This window comes from Chionomys nivalis, chromosome 20, assembly GCF_950005125.1.
Source record: "Chionomys nivalis chromosome 20, mChiNiv1.1, whole genome shotgun sequence".
In the NCBI taxonomy this organism is placed as follows: Eukaryota; Metazoa; Chordata; class Mammalia; order Rodentia; family Cricetidae; genus Chionomys; species Chionomys nivalis.
In genome coordinates this window covers 7,427,401-7,453,723 of record NC_080105.1, presented here as the reverse complement: position 1 = coordinate 7,453,723, position 26,323 = coordinate 7,427,401, and the positions used below count along the sequence as shown (strand labels likewise).

The following is a 26,323-nucleotide window of genomic DNA, read 5'->3' as shown; positions in this document are numbered from 1 at the left end:
TTCCTTCCTTAAAGTTAACCTGAAATCACAGATCAGGCCAGTCGTATTTAGCCATTGCTCTGGTTTAGATGTACTTCGTTGCCCTACAATTCTGTGTGATGGGAGCTGCATTCCCAGTGCAGCAATACTGAGGCACCTGCAGCTTTAAGAAGTAGAGCAACAGGCAACTAGGTCCTGAGGGCTCCACCCTCCGTGATGGGCTGACACTGTCTTTGATGGCTCAGGCCTCTCTGAAGTGGTTCTCTTGAAACTGAGGTGTAACAGAGGGAAGTCATTCTATACACTGAGCCCTCCCTGCGTGTACCTATCCCCTTTCTGTTCCTCTGCTATGCTGAGACACAGCCCTGGATCACAGCCATCATATCACCAGGAGCCAACGCTAACTTCTAGGATCCTTCCGGCTACCAGAGGAGAGAGCCAAATAAACTTCATTACTTCACAGGGTACCCATCCTATGTGTGAGTGCCTGTCAGGACATGTGTGTGTGTATGTGTGTGTGTGTGTGTGTGTGTGTGTGTGTAAGGAGGCAAAAGGCTGTCCTTAGCTGTTATATTTTTATCCATTTATTTATTTATTTATTATGTATGTATCCTGTGTGTGTGTGTGTGCGTGCGCGTGTTTGTGTGTGTGCACACTACAAAGCATGTGTTGAAGTTAGAGGACACCTTGGTAGAATCCATTCTTTCTACCATTTGGGTCTTGGAATCAAATTCAGGTCACCAGGCTTTGCAGCAAGTACCTTCACCCACAGAACTGTCTCAGCAGCCTAGCCTCAGATTTTGTTCTTCCGGTTCCATTTTCCTTGTTTTTGTATTGACCTGATGCTCCCTGATTAAGGTAGCCTGGCTGACCAGTGAGCTCCTGGGATTTGCCTACTTCACATCCCAAGCACTGGGATTACATGTGCACCAACTACACTTTTTTTTTCTTTTCTTTTTAACATGGGTTCTGTGAATTGAACCCAGTTCCTCAAGCTTTTATGGTAATCAGTTTTTGAATCATCTTTTCAGCTTTCATGTTATTTTATCAAAATAACAGACTAAGACACAGTGACAGCATGTTTTGTAGGCACCTCACTTAAGCCTAAGGTGCCACTGGTGTTTCTCTTGCTGAACTGTGAAACTACTCTGCTATCTGCTGAAGGTCAAATCAAGTGAGGTCAGCCACACTTCCATTATACAGCGTTGATCCATGAGGCTTCAGGGTTATAGGAGGTTTTGCAGATAGGATGCCAACATCTGGATGGTCTTCCCAAATTCACTGTGCACTTGCAGCTTGTCCTCCAGCACTTCTGTAGGTGGGAGAGATGCGTGGGCCCTGTGAGGAGCTGAACTATGGGAATATCCCAGTGGCAGGTTCTCAGAACCCATCTCTGCAGTGTAAAACCAGCAAGGTGCTATTCTGTAAACACAGTGCTCAGCAGAGAGTCGGGAAAAAGCTATGGCTTGTAAGATTGTGCTCTCTGGTTTTTACGCAACAAGTAGATTTCCCCATATGACCCAGCAAAGATGTTTAGTGGTTTTTTTCACAGGATTCTAGCACAGAAGACAGCGAGATTTAGGAAAAACATTCAGCCAAAGTTCAAAAGACAGTCCTCCACCTACTGCCCCATGTGGTTGTCTGGGAATTCACAGGAGGTCAAAGGATCCATGAGCCACGATATTGTTTCGCAGTCAGTTTATCTCCTCATCTTCGAGAAGCATGTCTCTGGGTTTTTTTCTTTCTCTCTGGCCACTGTAAACTTTACAAACAAGGACTGTTGACCACAGTTGATCACTTCTCTCCTGGAGGTTGTTTAGGCTGAGACTTGGTTGATTCTGCTTACCTGAACAGACAGAAGAACATAGGTTTACATGCAGGCTGAAATAATCACACAGTGGGTGTACTACACTGTGTCGTTCCTTGGCCATTCTTTTCTCTGGCTCCTTGAGACAACTGGGTGTGTTCATCTGAAGACTACTGCTTTGTGTGGACTCATGTATCCTTTAAGAAATAATTCAGGGTTCGAGGACTTGTGGTAGCTCAGAGGTAGAGCACATGTCTAACAAGCAAAGGCCCCAAGTTTGGTCCTCAGCTCTTAAAAAAAAGTAAACAATTCTAGGAGTTGTTTGAGAAATCAATTTACAGTGATTCTTTTCTATGTACCAGAGTCTTAGGGTCTTAGGAACTTATGCTGGCTTAAAAATCATATAATCTTTTGCCATATTTGTATTTTGGATAAGGAAACAGGCCGGCCGGGAAGTCCTTTGCTTGAGATCACACAGACACCACCAATACAGGTCATTGGGCCACAAGTTTGCACCTTTCACGTTCTGCCTTATTGGCGTGAAAACTGATTGGAAGCCATCTAGGCCTCATTTCACATTCCCTAGAATTTGTAATGAGCCAGTTGCAGAGCTGAGGTATGCTTGGCATCCACAGAATCTCCCATCTGCACTGCTGGCTTGTCTCTCACTGAGCAATGAATCACTCCTGGTTTGAGAATCTGGCTGTAGCTGACTCCTTCTCAGCTAGGGTGCAGGTCTGGAAGGCAAGCTGTCTAACTGGCTTTTCCACTTCCATCAAACAGGAATGAAGGTTTTAGGTGTCCTTGTCTTTTTGTAACTGCTTTGACAATGCTGTTATTCCAGAGCTTATGAAATGCTTCCCGATAAATATTCTTTTATTTAAATACTTAGCTATCTAATTAATGAAGTATGTTGATTTTTAAAACATGCTGAATGTGGTGTTGCTTACATTAAGATTACTTTGTAATCCGTGTTGTTGAATACAGACAGTGTAGAGTTTATGCGAGGAGCACCATTCTCAGAACATCAGAAACATATCTCTAGGATAATCTCCCATCTCTTGACCTTCTTGATGGAAATCTATTCTGCTTTGATCTGTTGTTTGATTGCTTCATGGGGAAATTTACATAAGAATGTCCCTCATAGGCTCAGGTCTTTGAACACTTGGTTTCCAGTGGGTTGTGCTGTTCAGAGAGATGATGCAGGCTTGCTGGAGGAGGTTCATCACTGGGAGCTAGCTTTGAGAGCTCATAGCCCTGCCATTTTACCAGTCTGTTCTGCTTCATGGTTTTGGCTAACAATGTGATCTCTCAGCTTCCTGCTCTGGCCATTATGCCTGTCACTCGCTGCCATACCTCCCTTGCGTCATGGACTCTGAGTACCAACCACAACCAAAGTAGAAGTTGCCTTGGTCGTGGTGTTTTAACACAGCAACAGAAAGGTAAATAATTTACTTTACATGTTTAAATCTTGTGTTGACTTCAGTATTTTAAGATACTTAAAGACATATGCACAGCAAAGCCCAATCAATATGCTTGCTAAAGTGGATGAAAACTGTACAGAGAGTAAATTCTCACTGGGTGCTAAAATTCAGGTGTGAGGTGGTGAAAAAACTTCATTACTTTGAATGAAAAAGAAAACCCTATTCTCCAAGGAAAAGAAAGTTTCTGTTTATAAGGTAAAATTACATTAAATTAAATCTTTGTGATTACAATGAAGTTCTTACTTTTCAGGGTCGTCTGAAAACTGCATCAAACCCTAAATAACATCATTTCCAAAAGGTAGAAAACCCCATGAGCCAACGTTCTAACTTTTCTCAAAGTAGGAATTAAAATGAAAACTCAAGGTTTCTATTTGTGCTAGCTTCAGTCCTGTCGTAGTGATGAAATACTCTCATCGAAATTAACTTAGGGAAAAATGGCTTCCACGGCTAAAATTCCAGGTTATAGCCCATCATTATGGGGAAGTTGAGGCAGGAACTCATATCCACAGCCAAGAAGAAAGAGATGCATAGATTTTTTTTTTTTTTTTTTTTTTACTACTCAACTGACTTTCTCTGCATTTATACCATTCAGGGTTCAGCCCGTGAAATGGTGCCACCCACGGTAGGCTGAGTTTTCTTACATCACTTTCCAGTGTTGAAGCAGCGCATAAGTTTCACTCCTTCAGTTTGTGTATGGTAAAACTCATACAGACATCAGCAGTTAGTATTGACTAACCAGAGATGGGCAGCTGAGAAGAGAACAAGATCAAAAGTCCTAGGGCTGATCTTCTTTCTCAACTTAGCTAGATTTAGACTCACTGAGGCAAATGGTGAAGCACATTATGAGTGTCCTGATCAGAGAATGTTAATTATGGGAGAAAGGCTCATCCTGAATGCTGGTGGTACCCTCCTGTGGACTGGGGTGCAGACAGAATGAAAGTGGACTGTAGAGAAAGCTGGTTGTGCATCAGCATTCATCTTTTCCCACTTCCCAAAGAGTGGAGCCTCAGCAGTTCACCCCCACCTTCACAATGGTCCCCCCAAATGCACAGAGCCAACCAATCATGGGCTGAACCCTCTGAAACAGTAAGCCAAAATAATTTTTTACCCTAAATTTTTCATGTCAAGCAATTGGGACAGAATGATGCAAAAGCAATGAAAACAAAGGGTGGATGGGACATACAGAGCAGAAGAGAGACCCTAAAGATGAAGAGTGGGATGGGCATGCAGATCGGAAGAGAGATCCTGACAAAGTGTGGATGGACATGCAGAGCTGCAGAGAGATCCTGAAGATGAAGGGTGGGATGGGCATGCAGATGGGAAGAGAGATCCTGAAGATGAAGAGTGGGATGGGCATGCAGATCGGAAGAGAGATCCTGAAGATGAAGGGTGAGATGGGCATGCAGATTGGAAGAGAGATCCTAACGAAGGGTGGAATGAACATTCAGAGCTGCAGAAAGATCCTGAAGACCAAGGGTGGATGGGACATGCAGAGCGGTTTCCCGATGAGGATAGCATTCTCCACAGAAAGTAAACACAAGAATATGTGGACACAGGCAAGGAGAGAAACACAGATATTACGAGTGGAGGAAAGAACAGACACGGCATCAACTGCCTAAAGAAAGCTACTCTGAGCGCACCAGCTGGAGACCCCCTAGCTTCAAATGCACAGCGTGGAGTATGTCTTCGTTTGAAAAGCAGCCACTGAGACTGACATTAGCTAGCGATTCAAAAGGAGGAATGCACTAGAAGGAAACTGGAGGTTTGTAGCTTTCAAAAAGAAAGCGAGAAGTCAGAAGTGGGATGGGGATATTTATAAGGTTAGGGCAAGGCTCACACCCACGATAGTCCCTGAGACCTTGTAAGTTGGGTCTCATAAACATAACCCTGCACCTGCCCTGTGCTGTGAGTGTAAGTGGAGCCCAAATGCATTGGGTTCCATAGAAGGCAAACAGCAGAGGGCTGGGTGCCATGCCAGAAAACTTCAATTTTACATCAAATTTTACTTAAAATAGTACCATTCACAAGAGTATTTATGTAAGCAGGTAAAATTGATATTTTTAATGCTACAATTAAAGCTGAATGACTTTGAGAGAAAGGCTTCCTACAGGCAAGAAATATTGAATGGAAATTTAAAGGCACAACTGGTTCCAGAGGGTAGGAAGAATATGTACAAATGTTAAACAGGTAGGGAGATGGGAGGATCTGGGATACACTGGGAGAAGGGAAAGCATGATCAGAACACTTTATTTGCAAAAAAAAGTAATTAAAATAAAAAGTTCAAAGCGAGGAAGTCCTGTTTGAGAAAGCACAACTATTTTGCACAGATAGCCCAAGTTTAGTTTGGAGATTAAAGAGCATTGGGGTAAGCTGGACAAGAGGTGAGATATTTGTCACAGATGTAGACTTGTGAGGCAACCTGAGGAGAGGGATGAAGAGGGAATTTCTTTGTCTACCCCCCACCCCAATAGAAATAGGAATTCCAGGGGGAAAATCTCCCATGTAACACTCTCAAGCAATGACTCCCGGAAGTCCACAGTTTCATTCCTCGCTTCTCTCATGGCTACACTTTGAAAGTTAGAGATAAGAGGTGAGACCCAGACATGTATTCTAAAGTGAGCCATAACTACCAAACCCAGAACACATAAGTGGCTAGATGTGTGTCATTCAATGGGATGGCTATGTAACTATTTAAACTTAAGTTAATTGAAATAAACTAAAATTTAATTTCCATCTTTCTAATCATATTTCATGAGCTTACTAGCACAATGGAACTGACAGCTACCGGATTGGAAATCCAAGACCTTTCCATCGCTATGAAAGGCTGACTGGGTAGCAGTGATTGCAACGTAATGACTAGATGACTTGGCTGTGTCATTACACACAGAGAGGAGAGAGCCCTCAAGCCAAACTTTGACTGTGATATTTATATTAGTTTGCATCCTAGTAGAAATCAGATGACACACATAACTAAAAAGAGCTTAGTGGAGACTGTTTCCAAAGGTGCTACAGAGCTAAGAAAATAGGCAGGATGCAATGAAGCTTCCAGGGATGTCACACTGTGGGAAGCCTAGCTATAGAGTGAGGACACACAACATGGGACCCGACAGGAGGTGGTCTGCAGAGAAAATTAGCCACTGGCAAACCGATAGCTCTGAGGGAGGAGGCTTGGAGAAACAGCCAGACATTCTTATCTACTTTAGTTACTTTACTATTACTGTGATGACCATGACCATATTAAAGAAAGCATTTGATTTGACTTATGGTCTCAGATGCTTAAAGTTCATGATGGTGGAGTGAAGGAACAGAGTTCTTATCTTGATCCACAACCACAAGGTCAGAGAGAGAGCATGGAGAAAAGCAGGAATTGTCTGAAACCTCTCTGCCCTCCCCAGTGACATGCCTCTTCCAGATGGCCACACCTTTTAATTCTTTCTAAACAGTTTCACAAAATAGGAGCCAGATATTCAAATATATGAACCTATGGGGGGCATTCTTATTATGGAATATTATTTTAACTGTTTAAAGGTGTGTTAGATTTTTTTTTCCTGCTGCCTTTGCTAACAATGCAAAAATGTGCTACATTCGTTTGATTAAAGAAACTTAACCTGGGATCAGGTGACTGAGTCAGCAAGTAGCTGACAGGAAGAGGCAGGGCAAAATCACGTGTAGCTTTCTAACTTAAATTATACTGTTTCTCTTGAGACACATTTTGCCTCTGGGCTTTTTACCTTTCTTATATATCCTTCTTACCTTGTTACTCCATGGCTGGCCCCTGGTGTCCTCTTCTCCCCCTCTTCTCCCCTTTTTCTCTCTCTTCTCTAGATTTCTCCTTATTTATTCTCTCTGCCCACCAGTCCTTCCTACTTTCCTCTCCTGCCTAGCTATTGGACATTCAGCTCTTTAGTAGATCAATCTGATGTTTTAGGCAGACAAAGTAACACAGATTTACAGAGTTAAACACATGCAACATAAAAGAATACAGCATATATTTGCATCATTAAAAATACTCCACAGCATAAAGGGATGTAACACTTCTTAAAATAATATTTCACAGCACATTCTCATTCAAACCACCACACTGTCCGGAAAATCTCCTGCTAGAACATCGGTCAGCTGCAGTGAAACTGGCATGTGGGCTATAAACCATGCTTTGGGGCAAGAGCAGATAAGACCATGCTGGAGAAAGGAAAGAAGGACAAAGACAAAGAATCAGCTTTATCTGCCCAGCCGGTGTCTAGGGCAGAGGAAGATCCGACTGGTCAAGTGTTGCGGGAGCTTTGAGTAAGACAGAGTTGATGCGAATATAGGTGTCTAAGGCTCATATCCGAGGTTTGACTTCCCAGATGTGTCAGCTTACACACACATGCACACACACACACACACACACACGACCCACTCAGCATCTGCTAGGCTTATTTCTTCATGGAGTATTTTACTCTGCCATGTAAATCAATAAATTGGCAACTTCAAAAAGAAGTTCTGAGCTTGCAAGACCAAAACCCATAACGCTTGATGTAGGCCAATTTTCCAAGAAAGCCTTGGAGTGCATCTAATTGGTCTTACCCTAGTAAGGATTCGGAAACATAGTCATGGCCTTGAGAACAAACAGTTTTCACTCCTATCTGCCTCATGGACCTGTGACTGTTTATTATATGACTGTTCCTGGAGAGGTGTGACCAAATATTTATTCACCCCAAATGGGGCACCAATGACAGACCAGAGAAACGGTTCCACCCAGTCTAGATTGGTGAAGTTGAGTCTACCCAATTAGTTAGAGGAATATGGGTGACTCAAAGGCAGCGGGAGCACGGAGAAGCCCACCCCACCATAGTGATGGAGCTGCATCTCTGAGCTCCCTGTCTAACTTGTAGTCCGTTCTGATGAAGAATCTCCTCAGCCGACCCTGTTCTCTGCTTTTATACTCCTCAACCCCGTCGGGGCAGGGGCTTTGTAAGTCTTGCAACTTTCTGGGTTTTTCCCGCAGTGTCTTTCCAAGTCTCTTGAGCTTTCCTCCTTCTCCTAGAGTGAATGTTACAATTCTGAGGAAATAGCAGCACACACTCTTCATTGCCATGATTTCCTTGAAACATCTAGGACAGTGCAGCGAATATGGAAGACCATTTGTTCATCTCTTGACAACCGTTGAGAAGACCTGTTGCACTAATTAGTGTTTGTCGACTTGACAAAAACCTAGACATAACTGGGAAGACAGAATCTCAGTTGAGGAACTACCTCCATCAGATTGGCCATGTGGGTACATCTGTGGAGCATTTCCTTGGTTGCTAAAGGATGTGGGAGGGTCTATTCTACTATGCGTGCTACAATCCCTGAGCAGGTGGGCCCGGGCTGCAGAAGAAAAGGACCTGAGCAGTCAGGGAAATCAAGAGAATGAAAGTAGTGTTCCTCCGTGGTTTCTGCTTTGAGTCCCTGCCTTGGCTTCCCTTCGCGGTGAGCAGTGGCCACTAAGTCAAGTAAGTCCTTCCTCCTCAGAGTTGATTTTGCTCTGCGTTTTATCACGGCAAGAGAAAAACAAACTAGAATATCTGTCACGGACCAGGCATTGCTCCAGGCTTTTGGGATGTGACAGCGGCAAACCAGACACAATGTCCCGCCCTCAGAGAGTCTGTATCCTAGTGGAGGTGGGCACAGCGATAAAAAATACAGGTTGGTAAATCCTGCTAGAAATGAGTCTATATTGCATTCAAAAATTAAGCAAAGGACAGTTGACTGCGGCGGTTGGTGGTGTTTGACTTCATCGGCTTCGCGCTCTGCCCTTCTACCTCGAACACGATGTCGGGACGCGGCAAGACCGGAGGCAAGGCCCGCGCCAAGGCCAAGTCCCGCTCGTCGCGCGCCGGCCTGCAGTTCCCGGTAGGCCGTGTGCACCGGCTGCTGCGGAAAGGCCACTATGCCGAGCGCGTGGGCGCAGGCGCGCCCGTGTACCTGGCGGCCGTGCTGGAGTACCTCACCTCCAAGATCCTGGAGCTGGCGGGCAACGCGGCCCGCGACAACAAGAAGACGCGCATCATCCCGCGCCACCTGCAGCTGGCCATCCGCAACGACAAGGAGCTCAGCAAGCTGCTGGGCGGCGTGACGATCGCGCAGGGCGGCGTCCTGCCCAACATCCAGGCCGTGCTGCTGCCCAAGAAGACCAGCGCCACCGTGGGCCCCAAGGCGCCGGCGGGCGGCAAGAAGGCCACCCAGGCCTCCCAGGAGTACTGAGGGAGCCCGCGCCGTGGCCGCCCAGCCCTCCCCACACCTCCACAAAGGCCCTTTTCAGGGCCACCACCTCCCTCACAGAAAGAGCTGAGCCACTGAGGGCCGGGCCGCCGCGTCCCCGTCCTACCCCCTTTCTCTGCCCTCGCGCGTTTTCTGCCTCCCCTTCCCTGCACGGCCTCTGAGTCAACCACGGAGGACACTGGCGCCACGGCGCCTGCCCACCCCGGAGCTTCGCCGGTCTCGTCTCGGTCTTCGATGGGCCGCGCGGAGAGGCTGCGACACCTTCCAGAAGTCTCGGCCTTTTGCTGTGGCGGACGGCCGAAATGGGCCTGAAGGTGAGTCTCTCCGCAGCTGCAGCCGGGGCGTCTCTTCAGCTTGGTGCTTAGCCCTCGCCTGGACCTTCGGAAGTGACTTGGTTACCGGGCTTTGGTGAAGAGAAATGGATCATGCTGCTTGGTCCTCTGTCCCCCTTGCTGGCCTCTGACCATTCTCCTCCATCTTCATTCATAGGCCGGTGTGTGGTGTGGCTGGGACAAAATCACGAATAGGAACCGATTTTCTCCAGGATGCTTCCTGGAACGGGACTGGGAGACGCTTACAGGCCTATGGACAGAAGACCTGTGTTCCTGCCGCAGGAGACTGGCAGCCGGGCCTAGCCATTCCCTTTTCTCCCCGGCGACTCACCTCACGACCCGAACACCTAGATACCAGCACATGTCAATGAAACCCTGTATGGACTGAGCCTCTCTTGGTTTCTGAACTGGAATTTTGCAGCTATCCCTTAGGTAGTGGGGAGTTTCAATGGGCTAATTTTATTAAAGGATTGTTTGGTTTAAAAAAAAATTAAGCAAAGAGTAGCCCTTGGAAGCAAGTCAGAAATACAGATGGGGAGGGTGGTAGAGGAGGTCCATCGTCCACCACTGTGCACCAGGACATGACATGGGGGGGGAGGCTAAAGGAAGTGAGTGAGTAAGCCATGTGGATGGAGAGGAGAAATTCAGACTGCGGAATTCTGTAGATGGACACATGCCTGACAATATACTACATTTCATGGAGGTGACCAGAGTGGATGGAACAGAGGGAAGACTGGAGCAGAGACCAGAGAGCAGTCCATGGGAGCAGGATGGGGTCGGGTAAGGCTTGCAGACACTTACACATGGATGGCTTGTATTATGCAGCCTGAAGGTCACAGCATCTGCTGGTTATTTAAAGCTGGTTCTTACGAAAATGGTCTGGTCAGTCCCGGAGATGCTCATTCTCCGCATGTTGACAGCAGAAATCCCATCATGCATCATTTTAATTTGTGTTATCTAAAAAATGGCTCACATTCATTTGATCATGAACAACTATTGATTATTGATTTAGAAATTCCCACATGTTCTCCAACACGTTCTACCAAAAAGTCAGCAATATCCCACAAAGAAATTCAGCAATGTCCCCATCCTAGCATTGTAAACCATTGGGGACTAAGCCGGATTCAGCTACCTCACAATAGAGCTGCACACTGAGCAGAGGTTGGTGTCGTACGGTGGGTGGGGCGGCTGCAGAGTTCAGCATCAGAAGACTGTGAGACAGCCACACTCATACAGGCTTCCAAAGAAATGACAAACTGAGGACTGGGCTATGCAAAGAGACTTTATTAAAATTTCTCAAACAAATCAGAATGCACAAGACAGGTGTGTGCACATATTGAAAATGGGGTTTTCTGTACCCCAAAGAGAAAGCAGGCCTATGCAGAGAAATCCAACTCCATTATGCAGTGCTGTGGTTTGGACTTGCATGTTCTGTTAGAGAGGCAGCCCGCCTTCTTCAGGTTGCTTCTCTGTTGTGATGCAGCCAGCCTTCTTCAGATGGCTGTTTTGTACTTTGGTGTCCCTCCCAGGCCGGCAGCTCCTTCTCCCTCCTCACCGTTTCTTCCCCTCTATCTGCTTCATTTCTTGGTTGAAATCTCTTGATTTCTCTTGTTTTATTTCCCAGGAAAACAAGCTGTGCCTGCATTAAGACTTGTTCCAGGCTGAAGGACTGATTAAAATTTAGTGATGGGGTGGGGGGCGGTGGCAGGGCACACCTTTAATTCCAGCACTCCAGATGCAGAGGCAGGTGGATCTCTGTAAGTTTGAGGCCAGCATGGTCTACAAGAGATAGTTCCAGGACAGTTAGGGAAACACGGAGAAACCCTGTCTTGAAAAACAAAACAACAACAAAAGCCTTAGAGATTGTAGTGAGGTGGATTGTTGTGCAGGCAGTGTCAGATTGTCTTGGACTGTTTCTAGCTGCTTCCTAGGAAGACATCAGGCAATATTTGAAAATGACAGCGGTGGCTTCTGCGCTTTGCTGTGACCCTCTGACCTGGGGTGTCAACAGCGTACTCAACACATGCTTTCATTCATGACTTCCTTTGCTCTGTAACTAATAAAATCTATGTATCCACGTGTACAATGGCTATCAGAGACGACTCATGTCTGACCATAGTCACTGGCATTTGACCCAGAATAAACCACATTTTCTTCCATTTGAGGTGAGTTTAGCATCAATGCTCTTCATAATACTGCTGCCTTATCCCCATTCTCCTCAAATCTCCCCTGATATTTGTTTGATCCCAAGAGAGCACCATGTTTGATTTTAAACAACCTGCCCTGTCCAAGAAAGCCTTTGACAGTGCAGGACATAGGGTAGATTCTTATTGTTGGTATAATATGGGTGTTTTCTTTATGTAGGTAAAATCTTGTTTCAGAGGGAGCCAAGAGAGCTTCTAGAAATACTAACCCTCTCCCATCAGAGATGCTGTATTAATGATTGAAAATGCTGTCTTCATCTCATTTATTCTTCTTCACTATTCCTTCTCAGGCAGTCCAGTCCCATGATGTCATGAACACTCAGGATCCTGCCCTCCAATGATACAACCCAGGGGCTGGAGTGTAGGCGGGTGGCTTGACTTCACACAAGGGGCAGTGTGACCTGCCCTGCTCAACAGTGGCTGTTTTTAGTGGCAATGTTTGCTGTTACATGTTTGATTTCTAAAATGAACCTAGAATCTTTCTTTGCTCCATGTCTGTTATTAAGAAAAGGAGCTTCCGGTTCAACAGTGAAATCCAGCTCAGTTATGGCCTTTTTCTTTTTTTTCTTTTCTAACCTGAGAATTGCAGACTTTCAAGAAGGCATGGGGCGGGGGGGGGGGAAGTCATCCATTATCCTAGTTCATAAAGTAGAATTTTAAAACATTTGCTTCTAAGCACTTTAATAGTTGTAACAATAGAACTCATGTACTTTACTCCGTAACATTATTCTCCCATCATTTTCTATGTGGTAATTTTAATATTTGTATAATATTTCTTCTATGATTTCCATAACCATTCTCTATTAGTTAGCATTTAAATTGTTTCCATCGAGCTCTTGGCTCAGTGTGCACTGCAGTGAGCAACTATGAGCACAGAGTCTTCCTTATATTTTCAATTATTTCTTTGGGATAAATTCCCAGAGCTACAATTACAGGTCAAATGGCTTTAATATTTCTATGATTCTTTGTGCATTTCTCCAACTTTCTTGCCAGAAAGTCATACTGGTTAACAAAGCATGCTACCTAGCATCCCTGCAAACTCCTAGATGTATTAAGTCTGCACAATAACAAAATAACAAAGATTTTTGAGACAAGGTTTCTCCGTGTAGCCCTGGGTGTGCTGGAACTGATTCTGTGGATCAGCCTGATCGGGAACTCATAAATGCATCTTTCTCTGCCTCCCAAGGGCTGGGATTAAGGCCTTGCACCACTTTCAAGAAAAGTATTTTTACTCAGAGTTGTGGTTAAGAAACATATCATTGCTCCAGTTGTTGCTGCTGCTATTTTGAGTTATATGGATCAGATACACACACACACACACACAAGCACACACACATACACACACAAATAATGCATAGATGTAAACAGCAAGGAGGCATTTTCCTGTTCTCTTTCTTCTGTCTTCCCCAAATCCCATACAAGTCACAGTCCACGCACAGAGCAATTGAGCACTTCGCAGCCCAAACACAGTTGTTGACTGACAGAGGTTTACAGGTTCTTGAAACAAGACGAATGCTCTATGGGAGAGGCCAGTAACTGGAGTCCCCTGTGTGCTGATTGGCTCATGCCACCTTAGAAGTAGATAGATAATATGGTAGACTCTTATTCCAATAGTGGAGTTTTCTTTAAATTATTTAAAATCGGATCTCATTGTGTAGCTCAAGCTGGCTTCAATTATTCAATTCTCCTGCCTCAGCATCCCAGGCAGCGGGAGTTCAAGGTTGCCCTACTGCACTTGACATGAGGAACTTGATGAGGGTATTACTGAGTGTCCGCAAAAGTGATAACTGCATGGGGCTGGTTCTTCGGCTGCACTCTGCTCTTGCGGGCATGCTGTGGAAAGGTTAGAGGATGATACTTTGGTACTCCAGGGCCGAATGAGGAAGGAGCTCACGATGCTTCAGTGCTGCCCTTTCGTACTTCCCTGCCTCCTACTTTCCCGCATCCAGTCCTGACTCACTTGCTCCCAGACCACTGATGGGCACACACCACCCTGGAAGTAGATGGACAGCGCTGTAGATTCCTAGTCCCATAGTTCATGATGGAGACTGTGGGGCATCTTTTTATCTATCTGAGTGTTTTATTTTACACGTTTTGTCTGCGTGGATTTCTGTGTACCATGTACATGCCTGATGCTCACAGAGAATAGAAATGGTGTTGGAGTGCCAGGAAATGGAGTTACAGACAGCTGTGAGCTGCCATGCAGGTGCCGAGAATTGAACCCAAGTTCCCTGGGAGGGCAGCAGGAGCTCTTAAAAATTGAGCCACGGGAGGTCCTGTTGCCTTCAGTGCTGTGTTTATTCTGACAAAGTTAACCGTTCACTGCTGTGGGGAGCAGGAGACCTGGATCTCTATGTATTTCTGGATGACCTCGCTCTTGCAAGACCTAAGTTTGCTCATCCATTATTAAGACAAAAGATGTGATGAACATTCCAGTCTTCATAAGAATTCGTAATGGTGTCTTGTGACAGAAACGAACAAAAACGGAGACTGACCCTCAGCGAAGCTGAGCTGCCCAGATGGGGCTCTCAGATGGACCAAACAGTCCATATGAAGTAGAGACCAGCCAAGATATCCAGAAGAAACAAGAGGTCAATCAGACCGCCGGGAAGAAGCAAAAACAAGCAGCCTCAAGAAATCAGAGACCTGCTTGGAAGAGACGCAGATCAACTGAGCTACCTAGAAAGGAGCCCCTGTAAGCTGTCTGCCTGTATGCTCTGGGTTTCCTATGTTCAAGAACGGTCAGCCATGCTGAGGGAGAATTGGTGATACAGCTGGATTTGAGACATTTCTGCTCCTTTTTGAAAGGCAGGGGATCACGGGGCCTTTGAGCATCATTTCTGGGTCCCTTCACAGCGGTACTTTAGTGTCGTCTCTTGTACTAGAGGAACCATGGGATTCCTTGATCTCTGGCTCAGGCAGAGTTTTCTCTGAAGCACTGTCTCCCTGAAAATTAGATGTGTGTTTGCTCAGCAAAACATAACAACAACAACAACAACAAAAAAGCAACTAAGCCACCCCTCACTCCCCCAGAACTCACCTTTTAAATATGTTTAAGCAGAATTTCATTACGTAGCTCAAGCTGGTCTCAACCGCGGCAAGAGTCGGGAGATACAGTATGCGCCCCTGCATGAATGAATGACGGACCGAGCGACTGCACTTGGGTCCAGGACTGGCGCATGGCAAATTCAGCCAATCCAATCCTTAGCTTTTGCACAGATACGACACAATAGTCAAGAAAAACACAGTAAAAGGATCTAGGTTACACTGCTGCAGAACCATCATGGAAACGAAGGGATCCAGAGAAAAACGGCTTGAGCTTCAGGAATATGGGACCGGGTGGCTGGATCTAGCTCCGCCCTCTGGAGACCCTTGGCTGTGGGTGAGCCTGTCACAAAGGATGCTTATTTACAGAGTGGCTGTCTACATTAGTTTATTCAGAGAGCCGTTGCCAGGATCCCATTAAATGACAGACCTGAGAAAGTGCTTTAGAAATCGCAGTGTATTTTGTTAATATACCGAACTTAACCCAAGCGTTTTAATAGTTGTCAAGACCATCAGGGTCTTGACCCCTTTGCTCATATGATTGCTCTTCCCTCACTTGGACTGGTCCCTGGAAGCTTATCCCAGTGCTTAGCTGTGGATCTCTGCATCTGCTTCCACCAGTTGCTGGATGAAGGTTCTATAATGGCAATTAAGGTAGTCATCAATCTGATTAATGGGGTAGGCCAGTTCAGGCACCCTCTCCACTGTTGCTTAGGGTCTTAGCTGGGGTCATCCTTGTGGATCCCTGGGAATTTTCTTGGTGCCAGGTTTTACACCAGCCCCATAATGGCTCTCACAAGCAAGATATCTATTTCCTTGTTCTCCCTCTCTGTCCATCCACATCTCGACCATCCTGTCTGTCAAGATGAGGTTCTCTTCCTATCCTTCTCCCCTCCCCCTCCTCTTTTGCCCTCCATTTCCTCCTCCCTCTATGCTCCCAATTTTATCGGGAGATCTTGTCTACCCTCTTCCCAGGGGCGTCCATGTCTGTCTTTCTTCGGATTCTTGTTACCTAGCTTCTCTGGGGTTGCAGGATATAGGCTCTTTATTCTTTGCTTTACATCTAATGTCCACTTATGAGTGAGTACAAAACATATTTGTTCTTCTGGATCTGGGTTACCTCACTCGGGATGATTTTTTTTTCTAGTTCTATCCATTTGCAAGCAAATTTCAAGGTATCGTTTTGTGTTTTTTACTGCTGAGTAGTACTCCATTGCATAAATGTACCACATTTTCTTTATCCATTCTTTGGTTGAGGGGCATTGTTGAAACATGTTTTTAAAAATACTATTTACTTGAAATTCAAAGTTGACTAGTATCTGGGTTTTCCCTGACATTCCTGACCCTTAACCATGAGGGCACATCTCTATACCCCTGATCAGGGAGTAAATGTGTGATTTGCTTAATGTGGTTTCCATATAATGAAGGCACAGGTTTTTAATGTTCTCAATGTTGGTAGCAATAAACATTTGAATTTGGACTTAAGAAAATGATTTGAACTGGACAAGACTGCACATAGCTGTCACCCTAGCAATAAGGAGGCTGAGACAGGAGCATGCTACAAAGTGAGTTCTAGCCCAGCAAGGAAGCATGGACTACAGAGTTGAGTTTCCTGAGTGGACTCTAGCCCAGCATGGACTATATAGTGAGAAGATCTATAAATTAAATTAGTTAGTTAAGTAGCTTGAAATGAAGCTAACACAGAGATTATAAACATAAAAAGTTAGTGAGTCCTTCGATTTCATAGTTCCCCAAGTAACCACTTAGAGTTCTTGAGTTCTTTGGTTTTTTTATTTATTTATTTTTATTTTTCGCATCTGAAAGTGAAATGGAGAAGATAGGGACTGGAAAGGTGCTTCAAGGTGAACACTCCCATGTCTACACCTACACATAGGACCACCAGTGTAATATTCTCACTGCTGTGTTGATGCTGGTGCCTAGTGGCCTGAGGTCTCAGAACCTCGAATCTGAAGACTAAAACTCTTAGGATCTCTGTTTATGATTTGTGTAAGGTTTCTAGTTTGTTTCGACATTCAGATTCTCCCAATGGAAAACACCTGCGTTCTTCCCTCCTTGAAGCTGTGCCTTTGCCCCCCTAAACCTGTCACAGCCCTTCCATTTTGCCTGCAGATGGAGTTATTTGTGGGCATAAATAATTTCCTGGCAGTTATTTTAAGCAAGGATTACTGAGTTGAGAGCTGTTTCCACTGGTTTCCAGCCAGGTGTTGGTACATAATACAGTATTTATTCCTTGTGGGCCAAGCCCACAGGCTCTGATATTTTGCCTTTGCTGTTTTTGCTTAATGAACTTATGTTTTTATATATAATATTGGTGTTCCTATTTCATGGAGTTCTTACAACAGCCTGGCTATTCTCTGGCTTTAGAAACAGTACATACAGGACACAGTTGTGATTACCAGACACCAATCTCTTTTTTCCTCATTTCTACTTTTTTATTTCCATCTCTGCATTCCATATCCCCCTTTTGAATAACTCATCTTAGAAGACCGGGCTCTACTTATCGACAGTATATTGGAAAAAAATCAAGAAACTGATTGTCTTTCTTTCTTTCTTTCTTTCTTTTTTTCTTTTTTTCTTTTTCTTTTCTTTTTTTTTTTGAGTTTGCAAGTATTATGAAATAAAATTTTCTTCCAGCAGGCGGCACTGTAGACTTCTGCAGGCGCTGGCTGAAAGAGCAAGTCTTTGCTTAAGTGTACTGCTAAGATCTGAAAGTTAAGTTCCCTGCTGTGCCCAGGCAGGGACAGAGCTGGACACCTAGACTTTACCCCAGAGACCAGCACTAGCCCTCTGAGCTTTTCTACAGACAAGATTATCAACTGATGATCAGGACATTGAGGATATTGTTTGAGTAGGACAATCTGGGAGACACAGCTAAGTGTTTGCATGATATGCTGTGTTAATAGACACAGGGCTCAGCTGGGATTGGAGAGTAAACCACTCAATTTAAATACAAATAGAATTTAGGAAAACACAGTGACTTGGGGTTGCTTCTGCTATACAAAGCATTGATCAAAATTACCCTGAGAGCTACATGAGTCAGATAACTTCCAAGAAACGTAAAAAATGTATAAAAACAGCAGGAAGAGATTTTTCTAAACTAAAGAGACCACTCAGTATGCAAGATTCTATAAAAGAATTGATACATTGTTCCTCTCCAGTAAAAGAAGAAGGTGTGAGTGCATGCATGTGTGTCTGCGCACATGCGTGTGATCACACACACACTTCTCTGTCTCTGGTTTTCAGGCCCTTGTGCAATCTCTTCTCCTTGGATGTGTGCTGGATCTTTTAATTCATTTCTTTTAAATAAAGCATGGCAAAGTGATTGAATGTCACTTCTGAGATTAGATAGGGGAGCCATGGCTTCCATCCTGCTGTTTCTCATCCATCTCTTAATTCCTATATAGCCCAGCTTCTGGTAGAAACACTGTGCTTCTGTGGAAGAGGCCCAGAGGCAAGAAACAGACATCTCTGGTCAACAGTCACTGAGAATTCAAACCTCATGGTTGAAAATGGAAAAGGATTTCTGAGTCCTTCCAAAGCCAAGGAATATCTTTCAATCGAGTCACAAACTTTGATAGCATCTTATAAGAGACCCCAAGTCTGAGGCACTTGAACTATGAGATCATTATAAGTATATATTGTTTTGGGAAACTCAGTTCTGGAGTCATTTGTTTCAAGGAAACACGCACATACACATGCATCCACATGTGTGCACATGTGGAGAGATAAAATACACAGCTTGTTTTACTTGTGGATTCAAATGTCTTAAAATAAATACTTCCTGTCTTCCTTAGTTACTACTTTATTTCTCTGACAAAACACCATGACCAAGTCAATTTATAAAAGAAAATATTTAATTTGGTAGGTCACAGGTTTCCATGGTTAGAGTCCATCACCGTCATGGCAGGGAACACGGCAACAGACAGGCAAACAGTGCTTGAGCAATAGCTGAGAGCTTATGTCTGATCCACAAGCCCAAGGCAGAGATGGAGAGGAGATTAGAGCTGGGAATGGTATGGGCTTTTGAAACCCCAAAGCCCACTCCCAGTAACACACCTCCTCCAGCAAGGCTACACATTCTAATCTTTTCCAAACAGTTCCACCAAATGAAGACAAGCATTCAAACATAGGAGCCTATGGGGGCCATTCTAATTCAAACCACCACACTATCTTCTAAAGGTAATTTTCAAAACTAGAGTAAAGATTCTCGTCTTGGGCAATCTTGAAGGAGAAAAGAAGTCCTGGAAGGTGTAAGACAGGCCCTTGGTCCATGTGACTATGGGTTTGAAGTTGTGTGAGGCTGTGAACTGGACCCTCTTTTGAGAGAAGAAGACAGACCCTGGCTGCTGGTGATTACGAGTTGGCTGTCACATGAAGAAGACAGCCTCTCACTCCTTGTGACTGTGGGTTTGCTGTCACATGAAGAAGACAGACCCTCCTTGTGACTGTCACACAGATGTGAACTGACCCTTCCTCTAGCACAAGCTGCTCTTCCCTGTGCATTATTGCTAAACCTGGGAGCAGGAATCTTGCTGTAAAGAGATTAGGAAATGGCACAGACAGATGATGAGACAGAGGGCCATGGGCTCAACAGCCAACATCCCAGCTCCACAGAGTTCTCACCGCAGACCCCCGACTCTCCAGAGAAAGGAAGGACAATCTGACTGTCAAAGAGAAACAACTGGAGGGACAGAAGGAGGAAAATTAAGGTTCATTATTTTTGGCGGTGTCAATTTTCTTTTCTTTTCTTAACTTTTCATTGATTCTTTGTGGATTTCACAACATGCTTCCCTCTCCCACTTATCTCCCCATTCCTTCATATTAGAGCTCTGCCCTGGGAACCTCCCCCACAAATAAAATAAAATAGAACTTAAAAGGAAAAAAATGTCATCATGGAAGCTGCAGTGTGACCCAGTGAGTCTACCCTTTATTCCAGGCATCTTTACTTGCAAGTGTTCATTGCAACGAGTCTTTGGTCTGGCTCAAGGTCTCTGGTTTCTGATACATTATCAATACTAGCCCTCATTGGGACTCCTCTTAGATAGTTTGTTGGTGCTCTGTGCCATGAATATCCTACAGTTTTGTATCTGCAGGAACAGCCCCTACATATGTCCCGGAAGTTCACAGGTTGGGTGGATGTTGGGGTGAGCCAACTCATACACCTGGTTCTGGGCCTGAGTGGTAACTGGATTGGTCAACCCACTAGCTCTCCCTCTTTCTCACCACCAGGTTTCATCCAAACTAGCTCACCCAATGCCACAGGCAGCAAGGAACAAGGCTAGTTCTGCATTCATGCCCTCAGGACCGGCTCCTCCACGCCCAGACACCAGCAGGGCCAGCTCTGTTGTGCTTCCCTGGCAAGGTTCAGGGTCTGCTCTTCTGAGTGTCACAGCCAGGGAGGGGCAGGACCGTCTCTCCACTCTCTGCCCACATCAGGTCTCCCATCTGCTGCAGGTGGGAAGAGGCAAGGGGGCATCTCTCCCCCAGCCATGCCACAGCATGACGGACAGGTAGGAAGGCCAGTTCTCCCACACTCGTCTTCTCAGGGCTTGTTGAATGTCATCCCCACCAACAGGGTCAACTCCGCTGTGCTGCCTAGGGGAGGTGTCAATTTTCTTCACCAGAACAACAAGCCTGTTATCCAAAGCTTGCTAAAAAAATTAGTAAACATTATCAGAAAGTCATTTAACATTGTCACATAATAAAATATATTTTATTACAAGGTGTCTGAGAGTTAACAACTCAAAGTGCTAACTTTAGACTCTAATACAACTTTCAGTATTTTAAAACCACTGACTTATCTTAAGTAATCATTATGAAAAGCAGAAAATGTTTGTTTAAATCCACTATCCATCTGGAGGCATTCAAATTTCCATTCTTCCAACAGTTTACATTTCTGATGGCCTCATGGTCTTAGCTGATCAGATTATTGAATTTGCTTCAATGATTTTTGCCATCACTGTCCTGTGTGTGTGTGTGTATAGTAGAATTATACTCAAATATTTCATTTTTAGTAGCTGCTAATATTAATAGTAATACGCATTTTTCAATTACAAGTTCTACTTTTTAAGTGCCAGTGTATAGGGAAGCAACTTAGTCTTAAAGTATTAACTTTTGTCCTGCAGTCTTGCTTATCACCATTTATTAGTTTAGAATGGTTTTTGCTGATAATTTCATTTTCTACATATAATCTCTCAATAAAGATGATTTTATTCCTTCTTGTCAACATAAAAAAATTAAAATAAAAGGAATTCGAAACAAATAAATCTAAAACAAAAACTTTTCAAATTTTAAATCTTGCCTGCCACCTTTCTGCCAAAACCTAAGCTGGAGAATCCTTGACAACACTGCCTTGATTGACCTTCATCTGATGGGTTTTGTTTTATCTTATATTTTATTTTTTAAAAAAATTACTAAATAAATTCCATATCACTCACAAAATTATAACTTGTATCAACCTTGTTCAGTCCTCTGAGATGTATCCTTGCTCTGTGCACACTCTTGTGAGATTCAAAGGCTTGTTCCGTGCTCTCAGTGCTGTACCACTAGGGCAGACCATCAAGTGCATCACTGACTGCCAGGCCAAAGCCCAACTCAGCTTTGGGCTCATCTCCTTGTACTAATCCATGAGACTGAGTCTACCTGAAAACCTTCCCATAGAATGAAAGTCACTTTCCTTTATAAAATCAAATAGACCACAGCTTCAAGTGCAATCAAGCTGCAAGGCCCACCTCCATGGGTCACTGGTACCCACAGACGCTCGTGTGAGGTACTTGAAAATGTCTGCCTCTTTCCTTCCTCATGCATCAAAGTAGTGTTTTGGACTCCAAATAATTCCAAATGGTGATTTGAAGCAAAGGAACTGAAAATGCATCCCATGAGCACAGATGGTAGGAATTTAACATCAAGGCAACCAGGACGAGGACCAATATTGAGAAACAAAATGTACAAAACTCAATTACACTTCTATACACCCACGATATAATACTTGAAAATCCAATTAAGAAAACAAATCCATTTATCCCCCCAAAATAAATACATAAAACTAAATTAAACAAAATAGAATAAGTTATAGCTGAAAACAATAAAAGCTTGTTTAAAAGAGCCTGATTATCTATCTATCATCTATCTATCTATCTATCTATCATCATCTATTTTTTCTTATTTCTGTTTGTATATTTATGTGTCCATACCAGTCCCATGGTCACTAATAGCAATCAAAAGACAGGAGAACAAAAAAACAACTTATGAAGCTCGTTTCTCTTCTTCCACCGCCTGAATTTCACGGGCTCACATCTAGGTCTCCATGACTGGCAGAAAGCACCCCCACCAACTGAGGTATCTTGCACTACAAAAAGCTAAAGTTTTAAGTAAAATAAAAATCACCTCGTGTTAATGGGTTACAAACCTATTAGTAATCCGATAATAAATTTATATGATCTATACACTCAAGATCATATTTAAGGAACCCAAGTGGCCAACCTCATCAGATTTGAAAATTGCTTCAGAAATCAATGGAATTGCAAGGCCTTTAGAATACAGGAACAGCCATGGGAAAGAGCAAAGCAGACTAAAGGGATTCATGGTTCACAGTTCAATAACTAACATTAAAGCAATTATCATTAGGGTAGGATAGAGCTGCAGATGGGCCTAAGGAGTGCACATTTATCCAGCATGCTCAAGCTCCTGCATTCAATGTCTAGCTTCGGGCGGGGGGAGGGGGTGATTATTTAATGCTGTGGCCAGTGCAGCCTGGATAGCCAAGACTGGCGGGGGTGCCGGGACTGAGACACTGAGGCTTCTTTTCAGGTGGAAGAACAGCAACCTTTATTTTGCCCAGCAACCTTTTTTACCTCTATTCCTTCCGTGGAGACCCACCAGCCAGAAAGAACACAAACATCCTTGTCAATTACAGACCACAAGGAAGTTCCGCTGTCAGGGGGAGTGAGGGCAGCTGGATCACAACAATTTAAAAACGAAGAAAAGGAACGGGGAGGAGGAGAAGCTTGTGAAGAAAAAGAAAGCTTACTAACTGCGACATGGCTCAGCTGGTACATAGGAGCCCTTGCAACACAAGCCAGACAACCTGAGGTCTGTCCGTGAATCACGGAAGGAGAGCAATCATTTCATAAAGTTGTCCCATGACCTCACACCTGTCTCACAGCAGGGATCCTCCACTCTACCGACCCTTGACGGTGGCTGCACGTTTCTCTTCTTTTTCGACCTTGGCTCCATCCAGGGCAGTCTCTCTCCTAGAACAGCCGCTGGATGCATGCAGTGCAGCAATTGGGGACAAAAGATGAAAGCTGTCACAGTCCATGCACAGAAGAGTGCTAGGGAGTGGGGTCCGCAGACGTCCTCAAGGCGTCAGCGAACCCGCCCGGACTGGCATTCTTGATTCCCCAGCATGCAGCCCTACAGTCTCTGGGTCAATGCAGCTCTCCTACCAGCTGCCTGCCCTCCATCACCTGCCTGGTGCTTGGGACTTTGCTCTTTAACTCTAATCTTCGCACGAAGCTGAATAGTCCAGGACTCTGGTGCCATCCCTCCCCCAGCACGGGAAGGACCCAGCACACAGGATCCCATGGCTCAGCTAATTGCTCCCCGCTGTCTGGGGACAACGGTCCCATGCTCACCAAGGAGAAGCTGCCAAGCTGGCCGCACAGCAAGGGGCAGCGGTGACCCTATTTGGCCTTCAGCATCCAGGAGGCCCTCAGCAGGGCAGCTGGGAAGAGCCTGACTCTTACTCCCTTCAGAACTTCTGATTGATGCCCTGATTGGTTGGAAAGTCCTGAATGAGACCTACAACCAGTCCCATGCCTAACTCAGCCAGGTGCAGGCCTATGCAGGAGAATTTTGCTTTTAAGCAGAATTTGCCTCTGCCTGCCTGGCAGGGTTGGCAATGCTGTCTTTTTGTAATCCAATAGGCACTTCCTGTGCTTCCTCCTTGCCCGGAGCCTTTAGTGTGCACAGTGCACTGTGCACTCATGCCCAATGGAGAGATGGCCGTGCCTCAGAACTCAAGGAACACCCAGCCCACCACAAGTCCAATGGTGCACTTCATTGTCTTACAAAGGACATTATAGGATCTGGATGGGCAATGGAGCTGTTATTTCTACAGAAGTGCTAAGGACTTAATAGATCACAGGATGCTTCCTGAGGGTACTTTGGAGGATTATAGTTGATAAGATAATAATTATCAATTGCTAGAGATGCAAGAACCTAGAACATCTTTAGCCCACAGCTGGTCACATTAGTTGAGGCCTATAGCCCAACATTCTCCAGGAATCTAGAATTTCCTCTATGGCACACCAAAGACAGCTCTCCCTCTGTCTCTATCTCTAAGGTTGCACAGTTTGAACCATAAATAAAAACATAACAGGGGTTGGTGTGAGGCGCAGTGTAGAGACACCTGTGGCCAGCCCTGACCTCCTGAATCTATTGCCAGAATTTACACCTTGGACGCCAAGAACTGACTCCTGCAAATTGTCCTCTCTCCTCTCTATGGCACAGACATGTCCATACAGACAGACACACATACCTGTCCTTGTGCACACACACTGAATAGGAATGTAATTAAAAACTAAATGAGTGTGGTGGTGCACACCTTTAATTCCAGCACTCGGCAGACAGATACAGAGTAATCTCTGTGAGTTTGAGGTCAACCTGGTTTACAAAGCAAGATTCAGGACAGCCAGTACCACCCTGTCTCAAAAACAACCAAAACCAATTCCTCACCTCCAAACCAAACCAAACCAAACAAAAACAGAAACCCCACAAAACAAAAAAGTAATTAGAAATCTAAAAAAAAAAAAAAATCTAAAATAAAAACAACACATGCCAGGCTGGAGAGATGGCTCAGAGGTTAAGGACACTGACTGTTCTTCCAGAGGTCCTGAGTTCAATTCCCAGCAATCACATGGTGGCTCACAACCATCTGTAATGAGATCTGGTGCCCTCTTCTGGCATGCAAGCATACATGGAAGAAATGTTGTACATATAATAAATAAATAAAAACAACACATGCCAAGCTAGCTTTGTGTGTGATTACATACTTATAACCCAAAATTCTGGAGAAAGAGGCAGGAGCTGAAGCTTTCCTGACAGCATCACAGGGAATAGGTACTACCATGGGATAAATGAACCCATCTTTCAAGAAAGTGAAATGAATATCCAAGTAATATGCCACAGGAGGACACAATTATCATGCATGTTAAGTTTAGTTTATATACAGAGAGATCATATTACTGACCCATGAAATGCAGCATAAAAGAAGACACCCCTGTCAGCAAAAATCATTTGTAACTCTCGAGCTCCACAGTGAGTTAACAAGTCACTAAAAGTTCATCTTTGCTCTTTAACTCTAATCTTCGCAAGCTGAATAGTCCAGGGCTCCGGTGCCACCCCTCCCCCAGCGCGCGAAGGACCCAGCACAGAGGCTCCCATGACTCAGCCAATCACTGAGCATCATTAGAAAAACCTTACCTATACTGACTTGATAACAAGCAGACTTTGGGCAGACATTAATAATATTGGGGTCAGGGAAGCTCTCACAGGCTTTGCCCCTCAACAAGGTAAAAATCTTATTAGTCAGGCTGCTGATCATGGTGCTGATGCTTAGAGACACAGCTGTTTAAAGATAGCAGATGTGGCATCTATTTAACCCTGCCTTGCTTCCCTGCAGCCCAGATCTCTTCAGCTGTGAAGAGCAGAGTGCTGATGAGGCTGCCTCCATCTCTCTCCACAGTACACACAGACCAGGTGGCCAGGTCTAGGGGACTTGAGTTGTGGCCTCACCCTTATCTACTCTGTCCCAACATCAGGGACTCCAAATCACCGATCTCTCACAGAACATCCATCTATTACCTTAGAGCACCTATCCCCTGAGAAACCCCTAAAAATAAGAACAACCCCCTTGTTTAATGGAAAGTTCCTTTTCAAAGTTAGATGCAGAACATCAATGTCCCCAAGCCCCACTCTTGTGGGACAGAGTTAAAGCTAAGAGCTGCAGTTTCCAGGAGTTGTGCTTAGTAAACTCCAAGACAACAGGATCATTTCCCTCTCTTCCACTTTGGGCCACCCCTGCAGAGGATCTGGGAAATTGGACTTTGAACCTGCTCTTAAGAACCTTATTCAGCAGTGCTGTAGGATACGAAATCAAGGCAGATATATCAATTGTGTTTCTGTACACTGTCTAGTTCTTATTGA

General features: G+C 44.6%; 1 protein-coding gene and 1 pseudogene across 1 annotated transcript; both read left to right on the top strand.

Annotated features, from left to right (window-relative positions):
• The window catches only part of LOC130862662 (non-receptor tyrosine-protein kinase TNK1-like), a 618,047-nt pseudogene that overhangs the window by 566,257 nt on the left and 25,467 nt on the right, over positions 1–26,323 (top strand).
• Positions 9,008–9,661, top strand: LOC130862675 (histone H2AX-like). Its single transcript, XM_057752392.1, has one exon. It carries the CDS (start codon positions 9,064–9,066, stop codon positions 9,493–9,495), a length of 432 nt encoding a protein of 143 aa, XP_057608375.1. The 5' UTR covers positions 9,008–9,063; the 3' UTR covers positions 9,496–9,661.

Excerpts from the sequence above, each read along its gene's own strand:
- LOC130862675 (XM_057752392.1), top strand. The coding sequence starts at position 9,064 with ATGTCGGGACGCGGCAAGACCGGAGGCAAGGCCCGCGCCAAGGCCAAG.